Below are 22,591 nucleotides of genomic sequence, written 5' to 3'. Positions count from 1 at the left end.
GCTTCAAATTCTCAGTTGCATTCACTTGGCAAAAATTAGTGTTGTTAAAAAAAAAAAAAAAAATTAGTGTTGTTGAGGTCCTGCAATTTGAGTCATGATAAATTCGACAGACATGTAATAATATATCATATGTTAAAAATGAGTAACAACTAAGGACAAAAATATATCTCTTAAGAACTGCAAAAATGTCCCAAAATTCAGGTGCATGATATTGCACTTTGAAATGTATCCAACAAGAGCGATTTTATGAGAATCTGGTTTTTTTGTTCATCTCAGATGGTTGAAATTTTGATTTCCAACAATGTTCAAAATATTTCTAATAGTCATACGGTTGCCATTTGGTTTTATTGAAACTTAGTACAAAGAGAGATGGTTTAGCAGGATAAACGAAGAAGATTCAGAGAGCTATTGATTCGAAACAGATTCTTTTACCAGCTTAGCATGTATTCAGTTTTCATTTGCAAAACAGGGTCAAGGAAGTTAATCCCTCAATAGAAATGTTATTGTGAATACAAAGTGGATTTTAAGCACCAGAAAAATATCAAAAATAAAAGTAAATGCAGCTAATAGCAGTCAGAATAGAGATATCTGGATTGCATTTATGTCCTTATTGAGGGTATCTGTACAATAATATATATCATGTAATTTTTTTTAAAATTACAACTCTCAAGTAACAACAGTGGAAAAGTTCATGAGCATTTCACTCCTCTAATATAAAAATATCGTAACAATGTAAATGTTTAGAACTTACAACACCAAGAAAAGAAGGCAATGGTAGTATATATATCCTGCATATTCACTTCTGGAAAAAAAATAAGTTTAGATTAATCTTATTGTCAGAAATGCCATTATCAGCAGCCTAAGGCACGTTTGTATTCTCTCTCTCTTTTTCTCTCCATCTATGTATATATGAAGAAAGAGAGAGACTATACACGTCTTTGGCTGTAGATTCCCTCTTACCACAAAGTCCTTTCATTGTGGACTAGTTGCTCAAATCCCAGCAGCTGATTTAATATATATGTATGATGCAAAACTGAGCTGTGAGAAATGATGGTTTGTATCTTCCCAGCTGCCTGGGAGAATGGGGAATACTTTCTGTATAATGCTACACTTAGTGACACAGGAACTATGTAGGTTCAATCAAGTGGTATATCCTGACTTGCTGGGTGGCTATACCATGTTGACCATCTTAACCGGACTTAAAAATGACCTACTCTCAAGATACATAAAAATAACCAGTGTCTTTGTCCTGTTTTTCCTATTGTATTCTTGCATCTGAATCTAATACCAAGAAGACAGCACTTCCTCCAGGATGGTTTGTTTAAAGGAGATTTACTTGCAGAGGACATTTAGAGAAAACACTAAAACCAGTAGGAAAAGGGTAAACTTGGATTCTAGAAACCACGGAGAGCACTCAAGAAGGCTGTTAGTTTACTTTTCTATAAATGTTCAGGTCACTTCCTATTTTGGTTACAATTCTATGTTGAAGTCCTGATGGCTGCAAAAACCACTCAAGGCCTCATTCATGTGGTTTTGAGCATCACAAGAGGTCTTTGAAAGGAATTACTGTCCCATCAGTCACAGCTATTATTTACTCAAGATACAGTGCAGAATTTCCTTCAAATTGTCCATGTATCACTTAACAAATATGGTGTTGAATGAAAATTAAAAAAAAAAAAAACCTCTTTACCCTTAATCTTTCTTTTTAAGTGGTTATTTAAGAAATTTTTGGTAAAAATACTAATTCTATTTTTTATGTTTATCAAGGAAGAAATGTTACAATCCCAATAAATCAACTATTTGCTATTTTCTAAAATCATATATTAAGAAAGAAAAAAAATGCATCTGTATGTTAAAGTCCAAACATAACCAATAAATGTCATGTATCCTATTTAAATTAGTTATGTAAGTTGAGATACATAAGTGAGGTCTCCTGAAAAGTAAGATAAATTTTAATAAAATTTGTGCATTTCACATGCACAAAATGTATTTTGCATAACAGTCAATGAAAAGCAATATTAAAGGAATGAGATGGGTTACCAGAAAAATAGTACGAAATATATTTTATTATTTAAATATACTTTAGTGTTTGGTGTTTAGTGTTAAGAGCTAAAGGAAAAATATATTTTTCTTTTAACTAAAATATATGGAACTTGTTGTGTTTTCCCTTCATTAAATAAGTGTTAACAAAGAAGAATAAAAATTCACAATGACTGAATTCATTTAATGTAGAATGTAGAGGAATAACAGAAGCATGAGCATTTTATCAGGTTACATTAATTAGCTGGCTTAAGATCTGTATGACTAATATTGACATACTGTTAAACTTTGAAAAATTTACATCTTTCAGTGCACACCTAATTACCTATCTCTAACATAATATATAAGACATAATTTATAAGTTTTCAGAATCCATATTAAAAGGTGTTATGAAATAATCAGGTGCCATTAATACCCTGTATCAGACTTAGCAAACACCGTATGTTTTAGCTCCTTTTAATTTAGTTCTATCAAACTCATAAGCATTTTCAGTAAACCTGAAAAATAAAGTTGCTTTTCTTAGAGAGGAAACCTCTGAGGTCATGATTAAGGTTATTCATAGGGCACTGTGGGGATCTTGACTTTATTGCAGCTGCTGAAATAACTGTGTCTGGGCTATTACCAGAATCCCTCAGTGTTCAGTATTGACAGTGGAGCAGGAGTGGGAGAGGAGGGAAGGGGAGCGGAGGAGAGGGGAGGGGAGGGAGGGGAGGGGAGGGGGAGAGGAGAGGGAGGAGAGGGGAGGGAGGGGAGGGGAGGGGAGGCGAGGGGAGGGAGGGGAGGAGAGGGGAGGGAGGAAGGGAGGGAGGGGAGGGAGGGAAGGGAGGGAGGGGAGGGAGGGAGGGGAGGGGAAGGGAGGGAGGGGAGGGAGGGAGGGGAGGGGAAGTGAGGGAGAGAGGGGAGGGAGGGAGGGGAGGGGAGGGAAGGGAGGGAGGGGAGGGGAGGGAGGGAGGGAGGCAGGGAGGGGAGGGAGGGAGGCAGGGAGGGGAGGGAGGGGAGGGAGGGGAGGGAGGGGGAGGGAGGGGAGGGAGGGGAGGGAGGGGGAGGGGAGGGGAGGGAGGGGAGGGAGGGGGAGGGGAGGGGACGGGAGGGGAGGGAAGGGGAGAGGAAGAGGGAGAGGAGCAGGGGAGGCAAGGCGAGAGGCATGGAAGATAAGGGAAATGTACTGAGGCGAATTTTGGAAACCATAAACACAAAAGAATATCTGCTATCTTAGCAACTGAAATATGCTCAGTACTTGGCTCAGTGCTTTTTATAAAATACAGATAAGTTGTCAGATAAGTATGGTTATTATCTTCAGTGTTCAGATGGAATTGAATTCAGAACAGTTCCACACTACAGTGGTCATGTTCATTAGAGAGGACCAAATAAATTTCATTAATGATGTTTTCACTTAGAAATTGTCTAAGCAACTCTGTTACAGATACTAATAGTTAATTTTGTATCATGCATTACAGTCTATGTAATAATTTCATTTGTGATTGAATCTTACAAGAATGTCACGAGCTGGTTATCATTATATCCGCAGGCTTAAAAAGATCAGAATAGGTAAGGTATTTATTTGAATCTCTATTGCTTATTATCTGTGTGTTAATAGCTAAGTTCAAATCCATACATGCCACACAACACCAAAAACTTCAGCAGAGGCACAAAAATTTTGATCTTGACTTCTAGCATAGTACTCAAAATGTTCCAAAATTTTTTTTTTGTTCCAAAATTTTTGAATGAAACAATTCTGAATGAATATGCTGAATCATTATATTTCTTAAGAAAACAGTGGTAATGATACCCACTTGACAAGATTATCGTTAAAACTACATATATAAAATACTATCTAAATTATCAAAGTACTTGGCACAGGATAGAGTTCGCAGTAATTCTAAGTTTCCATGTCTTCACCTGTTACACTTTAACAGAAAGAGAAAAAAAAAATCTGTTTTTAAAAGTCACAGCTGTATACAGGTAAAACCTCCATTTCTCTCCATCCTTAGTTATTATCACACTGAAGTCTTTCAACATAATTTGTTAATGGTAAATATAGCATTTTGATGTTAATAAATTTTTGTGTATTCAGTCATATTTTTTGCCTACATTTATGCAATATTACCTACTTCTAAATAATTATCACAAAATCTATTGAACTTCTTTCTCACAACTGCAAATATGTCCCATTAAATGGATACGATACTAAAACCCCCCAAAAGTTAAGGTACTTGCTCAATTAAAATTAATGAGTCAGTGGGGAGTCAACATAAAATTCTTGATTCTTTGGACTCCTACTTCATTTTTCTTTCTATTTACTCCTTTTCAATCATCCCAACCTATGTATTAACTTGGGGTAGTATAAAATTTGATAGAACAGAATTTTTTGTCCACTTTCACATAATCAGAAAAATGTTTACTGTACTATGGTTTAATGTGACGTGTAATCACTATACTTAAATTGAAATTTTTAAGGATGAATTTCCCATGTTTGCTGATATGTATTAATCATGGATGGGAGATACCTGTGCTTTGTGCTCCTTTATCTGCCTTCACCTGTAGCCAACTCTGCTACCAGATTGAGACATTCTTTTCCATGAATACTGATTTCACTTCTAAACCCTTCTAAACATATACATAATCTTAGCCAGCTGCTACCAATCAATCAGATTGTCCCTTGAAAATATCTATATGTCTATATACATACATACAAGTTGATTTATGTCTTTATGCACATAGAATAAATTTCTTCTAAATGCTAATATAGAGACAAAACTTTTAAACTTATTTCCTTGTGTTTTGGACCCAAAAATATCTGATAAGACCTAAAATAATACAAATATTTAAAATCCTGAATTCATGTTAATTTATTGATTTAAATGATTATAACTGCCTTTCATGATCTGTGCAGATCCTTGGCTATACTTCAAACCAGCGGCCCACTTAATTTAACTGACAAAGTTTACCTCAGGAAAAATGGCCTCTACCTACTAACAGTGGTACAACCATTGTAGGGACTGCTTACCATTCACTCATCTTTTGTCCATAGTACCCAGGACAATGTTTGTTGCATAGTCATTTCTCAATCCATATTTATTTAAGGAATGAGTGCATGAAATGTGTGAAAGAAGGAGGGAAGGGAAGAGAGAAGTTCTAAGGGAGGAAGGAGAAAAAAGAAGAAATGTAAGAAGGAAAGAAGGGGAAAGGAAAAGAAAGAAAAGGCATAGAATGAAATGGAAAGAAGGAGGGGAATTTAATCATGATGATTCAGAAGAAGAAAAATTTCAATGCATTCAAAAGGAATTCAAGAGGAATTAACATGAAAACAAATCTGCACAAATAAGTGGACTTATTGAGTATAAGTATATATGCTAAAACGGTTAATTACCTTTTGTGTATATAAATCATCAAAAGGAACCCATTTTTGCTTTATTCAGGTGTATTGTCATTTTCTACCCACTTGCTTTACATAAGATTTTCAATGCTTTACATAAAAATGTCAATATTCAAAATCAAATATCATTAATTTGTTTCTAAGTCCAGAAGCAAAGAATGGTATTTAATATAACACTGGACAAAAATGATGATAGAGTAATAAATTCCTTATGCAATTACTAAAATAACTTAGTAGATTGATACTTACCAGGATATCTTTTCCAGCCCACTTGCATTCATCCCTTCTGGTGTAAGACACTGGCCACACAATCTAAGGGCAGAGAAGAAACATTATTTTCTGCCAATTAAGTTTTCTAAGAGATCCAACCTTATAGTCTGTTAGAACAAGTGGAGCAACTGAGATAAAGAAAGTTCCATAAAGCATTATGTGGCAGGAACCTCTTAGTTTAAGACTTTGCAGTACCATCAGTCAATTGGCATGAACTTAACATCTTTCACTCTCTGTCTACCCATTAGGCTTTGCTGTATAAATGAAAGTTGAGCAACACAGAAATTTATGCAGTCAGTAGATGTAAGCAGTGTGCAATGCAAAGAATTGTAAGGCAGGTTGGGAAAGGGAGATCATCCTGAGACCACGTGAGAATCCAGTGAAGAGAGATAGAAATAAGCATAGAATGTGGCTTGCAGTCTTCTAAATGAATTGGTCTTTATCATAAAATAGTGATTTTGAAATGTTAACATCAGGTGCTCTGGATCCATTTCTGTCATTCAAATCTCAGCATGACATGCTATAATGAGCAACTGATAGGGTTAGAAAAACCCATTTTAGAAAGGAATTTTTTTTTTTTTTTTTTGGACAGGGAAAATAGGTAAGAGTAGCACTACATAATTTCAGGAGATAAAGGAGGAAATGAAGAAGCAAATAGATAGCTCTAAAAAAAAAAATCACCTTCCCCACTGTGGGCAAAACTCAGACTAACTGTGTAATAACTGTATTTTCATCCCTGATATTTGGTCTTCATCTTTCCAGAGGTTCCTGTATTGTTTGAATACAGTGACAGTGGTAGATAAATCAGGTGACAGTGGTAGATAAATCAAGGCATGACTCATGGCTTAGAGGATTGTAGATGCATTTCCCTCAATAATATTAATTCAAATACCCTCATCTAAATTTTAATATAAAATTTTCCAGTCCCCTGAGCAACTCCCATGACTCCTATCTGTACTGGGGTAGAGCAATTTTAATTTTTTTTTATTCATCTTTCTTTTCTGGTAACATTAGTTAATTTCAGGGAAAAAAAAAAAGTCATATGTAAAAGAAAAATCCAGAGATGATGGCAGTTCATCATCCATGTCTGCTAGAAAGCTTTTAGTCTCAAAATGACTGATTATCATTCATCTGGGAACCTCTAGATAATTCAGTATAAATGGTCATAAACTTGGGCAAAGGCTGTGATAGTCAATCTAGGGAATTAAAGAGCAAAATATAACACATTTATAAACAAGAATTTAGGACATATTGAAATAACCTATGATGACATGGCAAATGCATTTCAGGTCCATATCACAATAAAAAGCCCTAAAAATTTTTGGACATGGATTTATTTTTACCATTTGAAGCTCTTAATTTATGTATTCTTTTCCTTTTCATGTACTCTTCTTTTCATGTGTGTTTGTGTATGTAAAGTAAAACATACACAGGAGGAGGATCAAATATAAATTTTCTCTGGGACACAAAAATAATATATAGAAGAGCTAAGATTTATTGACTGTATATTCAGCTTTCCAGCTAGATTGTGCAAGAATCACAGATTATTAAAACAGATAACTTTTTAAATTGAAAAGGGCAGGTTGTTTTCTCGTAGTCTCCTAGCTCTTGATTATCAGCATTGACACAACATGGGCCTCATTTTGTGATTTCTCTCTTATGACAAATATTAATAAAAAGTAATTTTGCTAACATTCATGCTAAATTCTCTCATATTTAGAGGGGTGTGTACTCCCAACTTGTTACAGATCAGGGTAAAAAAATATTAGCTTAAAGATCTGGCATGAGTAAAATAAATTCTGGTGTAGAAAGTGCTCTTTTGGAAAGCAATTTAATGAGAATAACTATAAGTCAACGGAACAAATATATAAATTGTCCTTCCAATAGCATCTATTTCCATGAAGAATAATTCCTATCTTTTGGTTAGATTTGTTAACCTGTTGATATTTTTTCTTCTTGCTCAAAAACTTCTCAGTTAATAGTGACTAAATTTCTTACCCTCATATTCAGAGTGCTTCATGATCTATTTTAGACTTTCCCTTCTTTAGGCTTCTATACATCTACCCATGGTAGCTCTTCTTACTCATTAGCGAATAAGCATTTATGCCTTAAGGAGATTGAGACCTTTACCAAGGCCAAGAATCTTTTCATGGTCCTTTCAAGCCTGAGACTGTGTTTTTGTCTCTAACAGGGATTGGCCTAGTATTTACCTTTATGCTCATACATCTTTAGTATTATCTTGTAAGTTCCTCAAGAATTACTGATGACATACCCTAGTGCCCCCTATACAGTTTATCACAGTAGTAGATGCTTAGGAAAAAGTTGTTGAATAATATTACATATAGGTTAAAAAGAGCATTAATAGACAATATAGACAAACAGATATAATCCTTAAGTAAACTATATTTACCCTTATAAAGAGTGTGATATAATTAAAATTAAATAATGTATTGAAACGAATGCTTTAAAATTAGAAATATGTCTTCTATTATTAGAATAATGATCTGAATCAAGAGCCTATAAGAAGAACACTATAACACTAGGCAAGTCACTTAACTTTTATTTAACCCATTATTTCAGTATATGTTTATTACAAGTGATGCATCCTGGGCACACAAATGTCTCTAGGATTTTTCTTACCTATAAAATAGTAGGTTGTTTATATGACAATTTAGTCCTTTTCAATTTTAGAGCCAATTGAATATATAAACCAAATTAAGAATATTTATTCAGAAAAAATGTTGAATACATTAAACATATATTCTGAGGTGAGATGTGCTCAAATATTTTCTATTTATAGATATATAGATATATACAATAGATACATAGATATAATAAGTATATATATATATTCATATATATGGATTTCACAAAATGATGAAATTTCTATAAACACTGAAAATTTGAACTGATATAACCTCCTGTTATTAAAATATGTAGTCTTCCTAATCATCTTAGATTTTTCATTCATTTTATAAAGGATGGTTATCTTTCACTAAAACAACAAAAACTTGCTTATTTTTTGACCTTTACAAAAGATGCTAAGATAAATATTTTTATCATTTCAGAAAAAACAATGGATAATCAGTTTTCTTAGATAGTAGATAACCTTAGGGATACTGTTAATCTGAGGAAGCTTCAAAATCTAATATATTGAAAAATCAAAAAAAGAAATATCCAAGGTGATTTTTAAATGTTATATCTTAATTCCAAAATATATCATTAAGGGCAGTGCCATTTTATTTGACTGTATGTTATGAATCAAATCTCTTAATATATAGTCAGAATTTTAATGTTTGGGTAACAGAAGAAAAGTAAAAGTCTTAGGTTTAGCAGTATACTCTATTAGAGATATGAATCAGCCCTGAAATTAAATCTTCACTTTATCCCAAAACAACATTCTCCAACCAGAAAAAAAGCTTTTTACAATTCTGTTACTTTTTAAAAATAACTGTCCAATATGTTACAGTTTATAAAAAGTTGAGGCACACGACTTTAAAACCAAGTGTTAAGAAGCAGCAAAACTTATATATATATATATATATATATACACACACATACATACATACACTAAAGTGTATGCACCTTAAAAAGCATGTTATATTACCACTCTTGGGAAAGCTGTTGCATAAAGATCTTTGTTCCTCAGAGAACTGACAGGAAATACCGACTGAAAAAAAACTGTTTGACTTAGAATACAGCATATAGACTCAGTAGCACAATTTCCACTAATCTGTCAATCCATATTTTTTTTCCAAACTGTATAGCTTATTAATTAAATAATCCAGAAACACAATAAAGTATATTAAAAATAATGATAGAAGGCTAGTTTCTAAATGTCCATACTTGCAAAAACCTGACACTGAAAACTGATCTTTGTGATCAGGGTTTGGCCAACTTTTTTGTTTAAAAGGCCAGATAGTACATATTTTAGGCTTTGTGATTCAGATGATTTCTATCACAACTACTCAGCTCTGCCATTGTAGAATGAAAGCAGATATAGACAATATGTAAATGAATGAGAGTGCCTGTGCTCTAATAAACTTTCCAAACGCAGGCAACGTTCAGATGAGGCATGTGTATGATGAGTGATGAACTCTGCATGTGCTGGAAATATAGAGAGATATGTAAATTATATATAAATATATATACCTAGTACATGAAATCAATTATGATATATTTCTATAATGCTTTAGGTATTTAATTTTATGCAGGAAAAATGATAGAACTGTGGAAGAATAAGCTAAAGTTAGTATTTCTTATAATGATCACTGAAAATAGTACAGTTTCCTCCCTGATAATTTTGCTGGTTTACTACATCCACTGATTTGTGATAGATCAGTGCATTATTTTTATTTGTGTCTGAAAAGATAAAATATTAATTTAAACAATTTTTTTCAGTTGTCACACTGTTAAATAACTAGAAAATTCTATATAACTTGAATTGTTTCAAAAGAATAGTACATATATTAGAATAAAGATACCTTTTGAAAATCCTTGATATTAACCAGGTTGAATGAAAACATGTGATCCTTTGCTCCAACATACAGCCTACTCCGTTCCTCATCCAAAAGGAAGGTATGATAACTGGAGCTGTTTGCCAAGCCATTGAAAGTGATCACATTGTTGGATTCCAACATTTCTGCAAGGTAACAAAGCAAGACATTGGGTGTTAATGTGAGGTCCTATATGAACACAGACTATTGGTACATGGTAATGAGGCTGCTGCCTGCTGTAGTTACAAATCAGCGGTTATTCTTTGTGGTAGTAAAAAATATACAGGACTTCTTTACATTTCATTGAAGTGGGAGTTATACTCCCATTAGTTTGCTGATTTCATATTCAAGACCACACACTCCTACACAAGAAAGGAGAGAAATACCTTGTCCAAACAATTGGGCTGGTGCAATCTCTCCATGTAGTAATAGATCAGAATGGTCACTTTGTATACAAAATGTCTTTAACTTTACTAAGACTTGTTTAAGTGGTTTCATTTGCTCCAAGTCATTGCTAGAAGGATAAGCATAGGGACCAACAGAGCAGAGGTAGTGTGGGGAAAACACTGTTCAACCTCCTAGGTTGTTTGAGGCCTCTTTTTATTTACGTCTTTTTGACCATTAAATCATTAACTTCACCATCTAAATCCTTTGTAATATTTTGTAACTGACATATATAATAGATCAACTGAGTTAGGCTTTTATGAAAACACTGAATTAAATAAATTTTACTACATGACCCCAATTTTTCAGTTTGTTATTGATTTCCAATTTGCTTTTGTTGTGAACAGGCAAATACTGAACTTTTTTAGACCTACACCTTAAGTGACAAAAACATCTTCAGATAGATATAACAGTAAGTCCACCTTTTCACTAGAGAGGTAAGTGTTGATCATCACCAAAGAGGTTTTCTTTATCTGCTTCAATTGAAATTAGGTTTATATATATATATATATATATATATATATATATATACACCACCACAACCCATCTCTTATGGGATAGAAATGTTGAGGAGGCTCCAGAAATGTGTCCTGAATCAATGATTCAGATTTTTACCGTGCACACACAGAACCTTTTCATCAGCCTCCATAAAATGTAGAATGTGCCTTCCAAGGAGAGGAAGCCGAAATGAAGACCCTTCCGCTTCAATGTCCCAGCCCTATCCCAGGACATTAGTCATTTGATAAGTTACCTGCTTTATTTCTCTTATTGCCTTTTCCATCTTATGAAAAATATTATTTTAATAGAGAATAAAGTTCAAACTCCTTAACTTAGCCTTAAAGGTCAGATCAACACCATCTGTGTTTAGACCCCACCGCAGTACTCTTTCTCATGTCCACAACCCTCCAGGAAAACATGCTCTGTGGTCGTCCACTTATCAGCCTTTCCTGCCATTGTTCCTGACACAACTATATGCCACCTAGAGAAAATAGTGTCACTCTTCCAAGCTAGTTCAAATGCAATCCCTAAGAATTCTCATAGAATTAATTTATTTGTAATATTTTGCTTGAATTACTCATAATCTGCATCACACTGTCAATTATTACAATCATTCCTATAAATGAGTTATCTACCAGAATTAACATTCCCTCACGTAAGGAGATATATAGTTAATAGCTCATCATCCACAACTCACATGGTTTCTTTTCCATATTACCAGGTCATGAATATTAAATTGAATGCTTGCCTGTCTATCTATCTACCTACCTACCTACCTATACATCTTACTCACAAAATTAGAAGAATTAATTGTTAATACATTGTTAAAAGATGCTTTTCTAATTTCTTCATGAGAAACAGTACAATACTGGGCTTGTCTTATCTTATTCTCTACCTCTGACAAAAAAAAAAAAAAAAAAAAAGGAAGGAAGGAAGAATAGAAGGAAGGAGGGAAGGAAGAAATAGATCAAGGGAGTTTCATTCATGCAAGTCATCATCAGAAATAAATGAGAGCTGTGAGTCTCCAGAGAGAAAGAACAGAGAATCCACCACATGATATCTGAATGTAAATGCCATTCCTCTCACGAAATGATTGTAAAGGATCAATGCTACAGAGAGTCAATGTAAGACTGATATTTCAGGCACCCTGAGCTGTGTAAGGATGGAAAGGGCTATTACCAGAGACAGGGGCTGTATCCCTGCATATATTCATGCATTGACTGAAAGGCTGTATAAAGAGATCTGTTTATCAAATAGACTAGATAACCTTCACTCTTTTTTCCAATTCTAAACACTATAATTCTACCCTAATACCAGAGAGACTAAACTATAGGTAGCTAGGCAAACTAAAAGAATTTAAAAAGCCAGCTGAGTCTAAACCAAGAAAATTACATAGAGATATTAATCATTGGGAGGGTCATTTAAGAGACACAAGGATTGATTTTAATTTGAAATGCATAGAAACCATGAAAGAGAGGTCTAAGCATAATGTGGAAGAAGTTATAGGAAGACAACTACTACAGCCATAGAACATGGAGTCACAGTTACAGGTGAAAACACAAGCACCACCTCAGTACGTACAAGGTGTGTAAACTAGCATGAGTTCCTTACACTACCTGGGCCTCGAGTTCTGGAAGATGGGGTTAATAATAAATCTCCCAAGAGTTATTATTAAGGTGAAATTAGATAATTCATAAAACAATTACTGCAATAGTTTGCATAGTAAACACTCAGTTAAAGATTACCTGTTTGTATAAGTAGAGGTTAAATATTAATGTTTGATCTTCTCGACTACAAGTAGGAAATTAGGGTCCAGATGGAGCTGAATGAAAAAAGTACTTTTCTACTTTCTTACCAAGTGTGCTAACTTGTTAACATCAGTAATTTTGTATGGTGAAGGGATAAATAAGAAGAGCACTATGCTCCTTTATTTACATTAATATTAAATGTAATGGTCATATTAAGAACAGTATTCTTTTTTGTTTGCCAACTTCTGTATGCTGAACTTTAAATAGCAAAAATAATGACTTTCTATATCACAATTTTAAACAATGAAAATATTCATACAATTGAAAAATATGTTACAGGTTGAGTTCAGGGAAAATTATTGGTTCCTAGGTACCGACAACTTAGAGAAAGTCTTTAGTCATTTACATGTGAAATCACTCTAGAAACAAACTACACTTTAAAAAATGTTACTGCTGGATCATTTCATTAAACAAAAAGGCAATTTTTCCTGGAGTACAGGTTAGCAGCTATTCTACATTCCTTTCAAATGTACTTAACTTTGCCTCATCATTCCTTTTGCTGCAATTTCTTTAGATGTTCCTCTGTATCAGGGACTTCACACATTGCTTTGTAACTGAGAGAGGAGTCTTTTTGAGACCTTCTTGGCAGTGAGCCAGGGCAAATTCTGGATTGCTTAGATTATCTCACCACTTTTCAGGGTGAAAAAACCTAGGTTAAAATCAGAGATTTTTTTCTCAAAGTCTAGATTTCACATTTTTAAATATTCTGTTTTCCTTTATGATTTTTAACTTAAATGTATCATTTTATTTTCCTTATATGTAGACATGTTCAGCTGCAATTGATATTAAATAACTTCAACTTGGACTTTACTCCTTTAGAGTCAAAGAATTTTAGGTGTTTCTTTTCAGCTTCTGTTATGTAAATCTTACCATTACACAACTTGGTATTGGAACTAAAATTAATATTCAGTAATATGAGATGTTTAATACTCCACTACTTTCTTACATCTTGCCTATGTTCACATTTAGTCAAACAACAACAAATGTTACTTTAGAAAAACCTAAATTTCTATAGAATCAGCTCGACTTTGGTGAATCCTAGTAGACTAAAGCATACAAAGGCACTAATTCTTTTTGGGTGCAATTCAGTTTTTCCCTTGTTGAGACATTACTTCAACTTCTACATGCCGTGTCAACCATAGAGAAAAGTAAATGTAGGACTGTAATCAAAAGTGCCATTTCAGACAAGCACTCTTAATGAACTACGTATTCTTAAATTTGAAAGATAATTAAGCAAACATTTTGTTTATTCCAGATTCACCAAATGATTTAGTGTTTCTATAATTTGCTTAATGACAAAATGAAAGATAAAGTGGTCACAAGGCCAAGCAAATAGTCTGTGTTCAATAAATGCTACCTATTATCACCATTATTATTATGACAGGCTATAAGACAATGCAGACAGTAAGCATAAGTGTATAGATGTTCTGGAAGGGAAAATCAATTCATATAATTTCAAGCAGCACTGTTTTCAATTATAAATAGATTGCATTCTCTTGTGATGTAATACTAAAAAATCTTATGAATCTTATGACGTTCAAGACACAAAGTCCATTTGATAGATTTTTTAAATCTAATATCATGCAGCAAAAGGAGAAAAGAAATTTTAATCGATCTGTTCTTTAATCAGAATATAATCATGGGAGAAGAACTGTGATTCTCTTCTAATGAGTCAATTGTCATTTTCATTATACTTATTTATTTATAAATTTTCAGATTTGCCTTTTCCCCCGGAATACATCAGGATCTCTAATGTAGCTCTATTTGAATAAAGAAAAAGGAAAAGACATTGTTAGCAGTCACTATCAGTACGTTAAGATACTGAAAAATTATTTTATAAGTTAATGCTCTTCTTGTATATTTAATATACGAAAAGAATAAAAGGTGACAAAATTTACATCAAAATCACATATGTAGATTCAGCTCTACATAAGAAAGTTGTATAGTTCCTGTGGTATCTTGATTATCTTTAGGATAAGCACAGATCTACACAGATGATTACATTACAATGATCGAATCAGATTTCAAAAAGGCAATAAAGTGAATACTGCTTTCTAGAATGCAAGACCGCCCAGAACTAGACTTTCTCATAGTTGGATAGAAAACTGCTGTACACTTAACCTCAAATCCAAACAACAGCCATCCTGTTCTCTATATTTCTGACTTCCATGACATTTCTATTTCTCTCCTCCTTCCTTTCTCCCTCCCTTCAATACCCTCCCTTCTCTAAGTTTTATAGCATGAAAGGTAATAGGACCCCACCAGTTGCTGGACTCTAACGAACTGCCTGTATTCACTGATGGCTTTAGGCTTATGTCCTTTTTCCATGACTTGAACTTTGTCCTTTTCATAGAACAAAGATGCTATTTAAAGTAGTCAAAGTTTGGGTCTATATGATGCCAAAATATTTTGACTAAATGATGATCACATCTAGATATTTGTAAATATTGGAAAGTTCATCAAGGTCCCAAAATTTTGAGATTCTGTATTTCATCACTCCCTAGATTATTATTTAAATTTCCAAAAACAAAATAAGGGCTGAAAGGAAAGGTTGCACTATAAAAACAAAACAACAAAACAAGTGCTATTTACTATCATTATCATTTCATACTTAATCAGCAAAAAGTTTAGAAAGGACCAAAAAAACACAAATAAAGAATAATTTTTAGAGATTAATAAAGTTATATTGTGGGAAAATTCACCTTATTTTTCTGACTTTATTTTGTTCATCGAGGACTAGTTTTTTAACCTTCTTACATGGAAGTGTAAGAGGACATGAATAAAAACCAGTAGACAGAAGAGAAAATACAAAGGAAATAAGTTTTCAGTGCCTATTATGTGCCAAAAAAACTGCTGAATGATTTATTAGTATATTTATGTAAGGCCCACAACAACAATTTGAGGTGGAAATTTTCATTTCCATATTTTCTCATGAAGAAATTGACTCAGATAGATATTGGGAATATCCTAGGTCATAAAGCTTGTGAGATATAGAGTCAAGATTCTAATTCCTGACACCAGAGGCCAGGCTCTGTCCTCCTCTGCACTACCTCTAAGGCGGCAGAATTTTTGAGAATACTAAGAAATGATCATTGAAAAGAAAAAGTGAGAAATATAAGAATATGCTTTGGAGAACACTAAGAACTGATTGTTGAGAAGTTTGGTTACCTCTCACTATCACATAATTCACCTTAGTTAAGAGTTTCTTAAATATTTATATTATTTTATTTGCTCTGTACTTGGTCTTTTTATACAATAATAACTCTGTGTATAATCTTATCCACAACTATGGCTTTCGTCACTAGCAGTATTTTGACATGTCTCATATGTATGTCTTCAAAGACAGATTTTCCCCCCAAAAGCCAAACAAAGGCTTACTAGTAATCTCTATTTACATATTGCACAAATATCTCAGAGTCTGCAGGAATTGATCAGAACTCACTCCCTTTTCTTTTTTCCATTTACATCATCACCTTTCTGTACATTTTTAAATTGGTTGCAAGTATCACTCATCCAAAGAATTGTACAAACCAGAGCCTCTTCATCATCCAGAGACCCATTCCATCACTTCAGTTTTGTTCAACACTATAATTTCTCCTGTAACTTGCTTTTGCTTATATCCTCACTGCCACTGTCATAGTTCAATTCCTTATAATTTCTTCCCTTGATTATTCTAATTATCTTCTAATAGAACTTCCTTTCTAGGTTTATACCAACAAGCCATGTTATGCACTGCCTCCAGAATAATCTTTCTACAAAACAAATATCCCAGGTATGATGTAATTAGTAACTAAAATGTAACGAATCACAAACCTTCCATCCATAAATGCTTTATTACATAAACAAGCTGTAGGAGTCTATATGGCTATAAAATTACTGGAAAATGTCCATAAAAAGCAGAAGTACAGCTAAAGTACAAAAGCAGCAGCAACATCATAACAAACACTTATATGCCAAGTACTGTTCTAATAACACACACATGCTCAATATTTATTGTGTGTGCATTATCCTTCTACTAAAGGAAATCACTGTAGGTAAACTACAGTGAAAGCAGGAGTAGAAGGTGTGAACACCAGACTACTCCACAGTGTCTTTGATGAAGTTTCACAAGACACACACCAATCGCCAAAATATGAAAGAATATATTTTCCTAGAAGAAAATATATTAAAAAATGTGAAGCTTGTTTTCAAGTCAAAACAACAATTGTATACTCCAACAGTGAGAGAGTGAACTCCTCCAGCTCGCTCACTCACTGTCAGGAGATAAAAAGTTGACCAAAATGCAATTGAAAAGCATAGGAAAGAGGAACTGACAAAGAAGAGAGAGGATTGAGTCTTGTTGCCAAAGTTCCAAACTAAGTAATAACAAAATCAAATTTTCATTGAAAGAGATGAAATTGATTGGGAAGATAATAAGAATAAAAGATAGGAAATAAAACCTAAAAATAAAAGTATCTGCAGACTGAAATGTCACCATCTGCCAGGAAAATCTAATCTTACAGAGGATCAGTTATGGAACTTCCTAAATAAAAGAAGAATATATTTGGAATCCATTAATAAAAACCCAGTCACCTATTGAAGGCAAGTTATCAGGTGGGCTTCATCCTTATTGAAAGCAAGATTATTTGCCAGAAAACAAAACAGGAATTTGTGCAAATACCCAACTGAAAACATATGTGACTCAATAAGTTTATACCCAGCAAGAAAGAGAGGCAATATCAGACATTCGGAAACTTGCAAGGTTTAAGGATACAGACCACCCATCAATTCAAGAAACTACAGCAATAACAACTTCTTAGTAATATATTCATTCAAACAAGGAATGGATCAAACTTCAAAGCACAGATATTACATCACTTGCCTCTTTAAAACCTGCCTAGAAATTTCCAACGTATCATTTGAGCCCTTTGTATGTTCCACACGTTTTTGGGCTCGTTCACCAGTAGATTGTGTGTATGTACCTATATATAACGATTTATAAATATATATATTTACACACACACACATGCATGGGTAGAATTGTTTCCAGTTACCTCAATGGTCTGCTATCTATAGTTACCACAGCTTAGAATGTGGTCTATCTCCCAATGGTTTCCGAGTTCACTTACCGTGTGAACCTACTCAGATTTCAGGATCTAGGTTACGCCTCTCCTGTGAATTCTCCAGCCTCCTAAGGGACAGTATATCATGCCTTCCTTTGTGAAACAGTACCATGTAATAATGTAGGTTAATCACCGCTTTATCTTTTTGGCTCCCTTTCTAGAGTTAAAATATGCTGCTTTTACCTATATTTGTATTCCTAATCCTAGAACCTTTTCCTGGTATATACCTCGTCTTGGCACATAGAAGCAAGTGTCTCAATAAATAGTATTTGAAACACCTTTTAAAAAAAAAGGCAGCAAAAACTCAGAAAAAGTAAATATAATAACATCTAGGAATAAGTAAATGTTGTGATATGTATTATATGTCAGATTATAGACTAGATTTTCTGATTATATATTACATTCAAACAACCAATAAAATTATGCCATCTAAACCCTAAATTATTTATAATGTGGCTATAAAATGGCTATTTTAAAATATTCTATGTGCTAAGCACTACTATAGTCATTTTATATATAATAATCATATGAATAAAGTTTTTCAGAGTTTGGTTTAGTAACATTAAACATAGAAATTATTGCAATAGCAATAGTTTATTGCTACAGTTTATAGCAATAGTTTAACTGGTCCCCTATCTTCAATTTCTCTCAATTTTAACATATTGTTCAAGGCATTATTATAAAAATTGACCAGAGCCAATTTCAAAAATGTAATGTTTTTATTTTTAAAAAAAGCACCTACACCCACCACTATCACCTTCGCTCAGTCTCCCTAATAAAAGTCACAGTCCCTAATCTTCCTTTGCTACCTTGTTCTATGCCTATTTCTATAAGTTCCCACAACTCTATCAGAAATGGCCACTTTACTCTTCTCTAAATCTAGCCTCCCCCCTCTTGCTTCTAGTTTATTTCCCATGTTCTCATGCTTCAAGGTACAGTTAGAAGCCATCTCTCCTATGAAAGCCTTAAGAATTAGTAGGTATCACTCCCTCCTCTGATGCCTCACACACTTTGACCATCACACACACGAATGCATTAACTGCATGCCATTTATCTGCATGGGCATTAGACTATGTGTTTAGTTCTTTTAGATATAAAGTTACCACAGTGGCATATGGGTCTAATTATCTGTAGAGGAAATGATTAACTAGATAATTAATTATTGAATTTGAGATCTACTTCAGATTGTAGTCTGATTGCCTCCATTTGCAAAAGAGAATGAGTGACTCTACCATTAACAGTTGCAGAGACCAGGTTTAAATTCAGGTCTCCTAGCTCTCAGTTCAATCCTCTTTCTAAATAAATCTCTAAAAAATTGTAACTTTAATTTTTTCTCCTTATTTTTGCTGCCTGATAGCTGATGGCAGTAAGTTTAGGGCACAGGCATATAATCAAAAAAAAAAAGTTGGAAACAATTTACAAAATAACTAATGCATAATGTTAATTTTTACTTCTTGGAAGAATAACAATGAAAGTTTAAATGTCATCATTATATAAATCAACTAAATGTTTCAATGTGGACAAAAATTATTAATACAAACATATATTATAACTGATCACTCATTTCTGTGCAAGATGATTAGTCAGTAAAAATTTAGAATTGAAATGTAGATACTTCTTTTACAATTCAAATCAGTTTAATTTGGTGCTTTAAGTGATGGGCTAGTGATCTAGGATTAAAATTTGTTTCTAGATTCTGTCTTTTGTTTTATTTGTAAGGCTCCTTCACAGGCAGGTTTCCATCATCAATGAGTTCACCAGCAACTGTGCATTAATTGCCTATGAGTGGTAAGCATTGTATCATTAGCAAAGTAAAAAAAAAAGGACGCTTATCTGATTAACATAATTGAAAGTTTGATTTTTCAGGCAGTCTTGGTCATTCCATTTACATACACCACAGCATATGTTTCAGTGTGTTCTTCAAATAACTAGCATTTCCCCACATGACTAAAAGAAAGCAAACTTTTTCTGATACTTACAAATTGAATATTTCATTTCTCCAGTAACAAAACTGTGTAAAATATACACATATGGAGAATTAAATAGTTATAAACCACTTAGTCACCCACTATGTGTTGCATATGCTCACTATAAGAATTTTTTTTAAACTGCTTAAGAATGATTTATTTGAATTGCCTTAATGCTGAGCAAATGACCTTTTATTGAATAAATAAATTGAGTATTTTATCAGTATTTTTCCATTATTTCCATCCCAAAACACATTTATGGGAGCAAAAAAAGTTTTCCTTAATCACTGACAAAAACTGGTATGTCCAAGCGTGAACTTACTAGAGAACATATGTAATTCAGTGTTTGTGGGTGTCCCTTTGTAACTGAGACAAGAATCTATTTAATTCTTAGAGCTGTGAGGGAGAGAGAAGGTCACAAGGAAGTCCAGGAGATGATGTGAATATTCCCAAGGATAAATCAAGTAACCAAATCCAAGAGGCAGCTGTGTGTGGCTGGGGATACAAATTACCTAAACCCCAGATTTGGCTGACAAAGGTGTTTACTGTATGTTTACTGAATGAATGAATAGATGGATTTCCAATTAGGTGGATAAAATGGATATGTTTATCATGTAAAATAGTGCATATGGGTTAGATAACTCATAATTTATCCTGCTGCCCTTACTACTCCTAGTCTCTTCATTCTCTAAACTATATAGTATCTGAGTGCCACAAACAAATGCAATTTAAGTTTGTCAGTTGAAAAATAGAAGTTGTTCACCTGAGATGTTTTTTTAATTGTCATTTCTGGGGGATGTGGGGAGGGAGGGCATTCACTTGGCATGTCCCACCTCTATAACTAGAATGTCCCACCTCTAAAACTAGAATTTTGATCATGAAGGCTTCAGGCTTACTTATAAAAGGATTTTGTTTGAATCAGATTTCCCTACAGAGGGGTAGGAGGGAGATGAGAGAGGATGGTGTTGAAAACCAATGAACTCAAAGAGTCTCTAGATGAAACCACACAATGTGTTCTGGGGACATTCTAATCTTAGTGACAATAATATCCTATTTATGATGGAACTCCTCAAGTATTTTTCCCCTAATAATGTATTTAATTTTGAAGTGAGCACATTTCAGCAATGGTAAGCAATGGAAGTCAGATGCCCTAATGAAATTAGTTCATAACAATTCATTGACATTTTATAATTTTTCTACATACACAAATGAAAAGGGGGTAAATAGGATTATTATATAGATAATTTGGGAAAAATTAAGTTTTCCTATATTCTTCTCTGCCAAAATAATTTTTTTGTAAAGTTATCTGATAGTACTACTTCTAAAATTAATTTTGTATAGAAACAAAATAATTTAAGAATTTTACCTTATACAGAAAATGAGACAAGTTTAAATTATTCTATTCTCTTTTCCAAAAACATTCCACTGTAAATGTATTCCAAGATTGGGTCGTGTTTAGAACTGTTCTGGGATTGAAATTAAATATAATGTGAGCCAGGTTTGGTTTAAGAGCCCAAAGGACAACTAAGTGATTCCCTAGGATGAAGCTAAAAATCCAGCTTGTTTTGTGGAAAATCCTTGCTCTCCCAGGGCCCATTAAATCAAGCACATCTCTGGACTGGACAGGACAGCAGACACTGAAGATTCTCTAGACCAATACAAGACACAGAGACGTTTATCCCCACAAGACAAACATCTAATTCAGAAATAGATTTACTTCTTTTTCAAGAGTAGGCAAAAAAAAAAAAAAAACAAAAAAACAGCTTAAGTTCTTTTTAAACTTTCTTCTATACTTCATCAGGAAATGTGGCTGTTTTCCTCTTAAAAAAACAGCAAAAGAAAAACCAAAACAAAGCACTAATAACAATGTTAGAATGATAAGTAATAAACCTTGTTTAGAGCGAAACATGACCTCCCTTTAATCCCTGCTGGCCACAATACACACTCAAAATTAGACACTCCCATTAGTCTGAATGCAGAGAACAATAGGGGTAAAATTTGCCTTTAGACCTGCAGGGAGAGAAAGTGTGTGTTAGTGCTATTCAGTCCTAATAAAACCCTCGGAGTAGTTCAATGTGAGCAACTAGAGTCCTTTAACATTATCTAAGGTCACTGATATCTTAATACTTTCATTTTCCTGATACTTGTTTATTTTGCATGTAAATAGTTAATAGATTATCTTTGTAGATCATGTCTTTATAACAATATTGTTATCACTAAACTTTGGATTAAAAAATAGAAAGTAATTTTATATACTTAAAATTGGAACATGTTTATTTTTTCAAAGACACATACTTTAACTTTCTATTCAAACTAATCAATTGTTATGAAAAGAGCAACTTATGAACTTCCACCTCACAAAACTTGCTTTAGAAGTTGAGGTTATGTATTTGGCTGTGTCCCTAAGCAGCAATGCATTTTAAACAAGATTTCCAAGATTTTAAAAATTTATTTTAATTTTATATTAATGTTGTAAGGGTGTTATTTAAAACAGGCGTTTGTTTCTTATTAAGTTAAATGCCACTACTGATAAAACTCAAAAAGTGGTAGAAACTAGTATAATTACAAAATTGAGAAAGATTTTCTAATT

General features: G+C 33.4%; 1 protein-coding gene across 1 annotated transcript in view; it reads right to left on the bottom strand.

The window, feature by feature from the left end:
* Window positions 1–22,591, bottom strand: part of SEMA3A (semaphorin 3A) — a gene marked incomplete at its 3' end in the record, with an annotated part of 231,758 nt that overhangs the window by 160,843 nt on the left and 48,324 nt on the right. The window contains exons 2-3 of the mRNA XM_082662278.1: window positions 10,171–10,328; window positions 5,666–5,728 (exon numbers count right to left, since the gene is read on the bottom strand). Of these exons, the coding sequence (XP_082518404.1) occupies window positions 5,666–5,728; window positions 10,171–10,328 (221 nt within the window). The remainder of the gene's footprint in view (window positions 1–5,665; window positions 5,729–10,170; window positions 10,329–22,591) is intronic.

Source organism: Grampus griseus (assembly GCF_964374135.1).
Source record: "Grampus griseus genome assembly, chromosome: 9".
Taxonomy (NCBI): Eukaryota; Metazoa; Chordata; class Mammalia; order Artiodactyla; family Delphinidae; genus Grampus; species Grampus griseus.
This window is presented reverse-complemented; position numbering and strand designations above follow the sequence as displayed.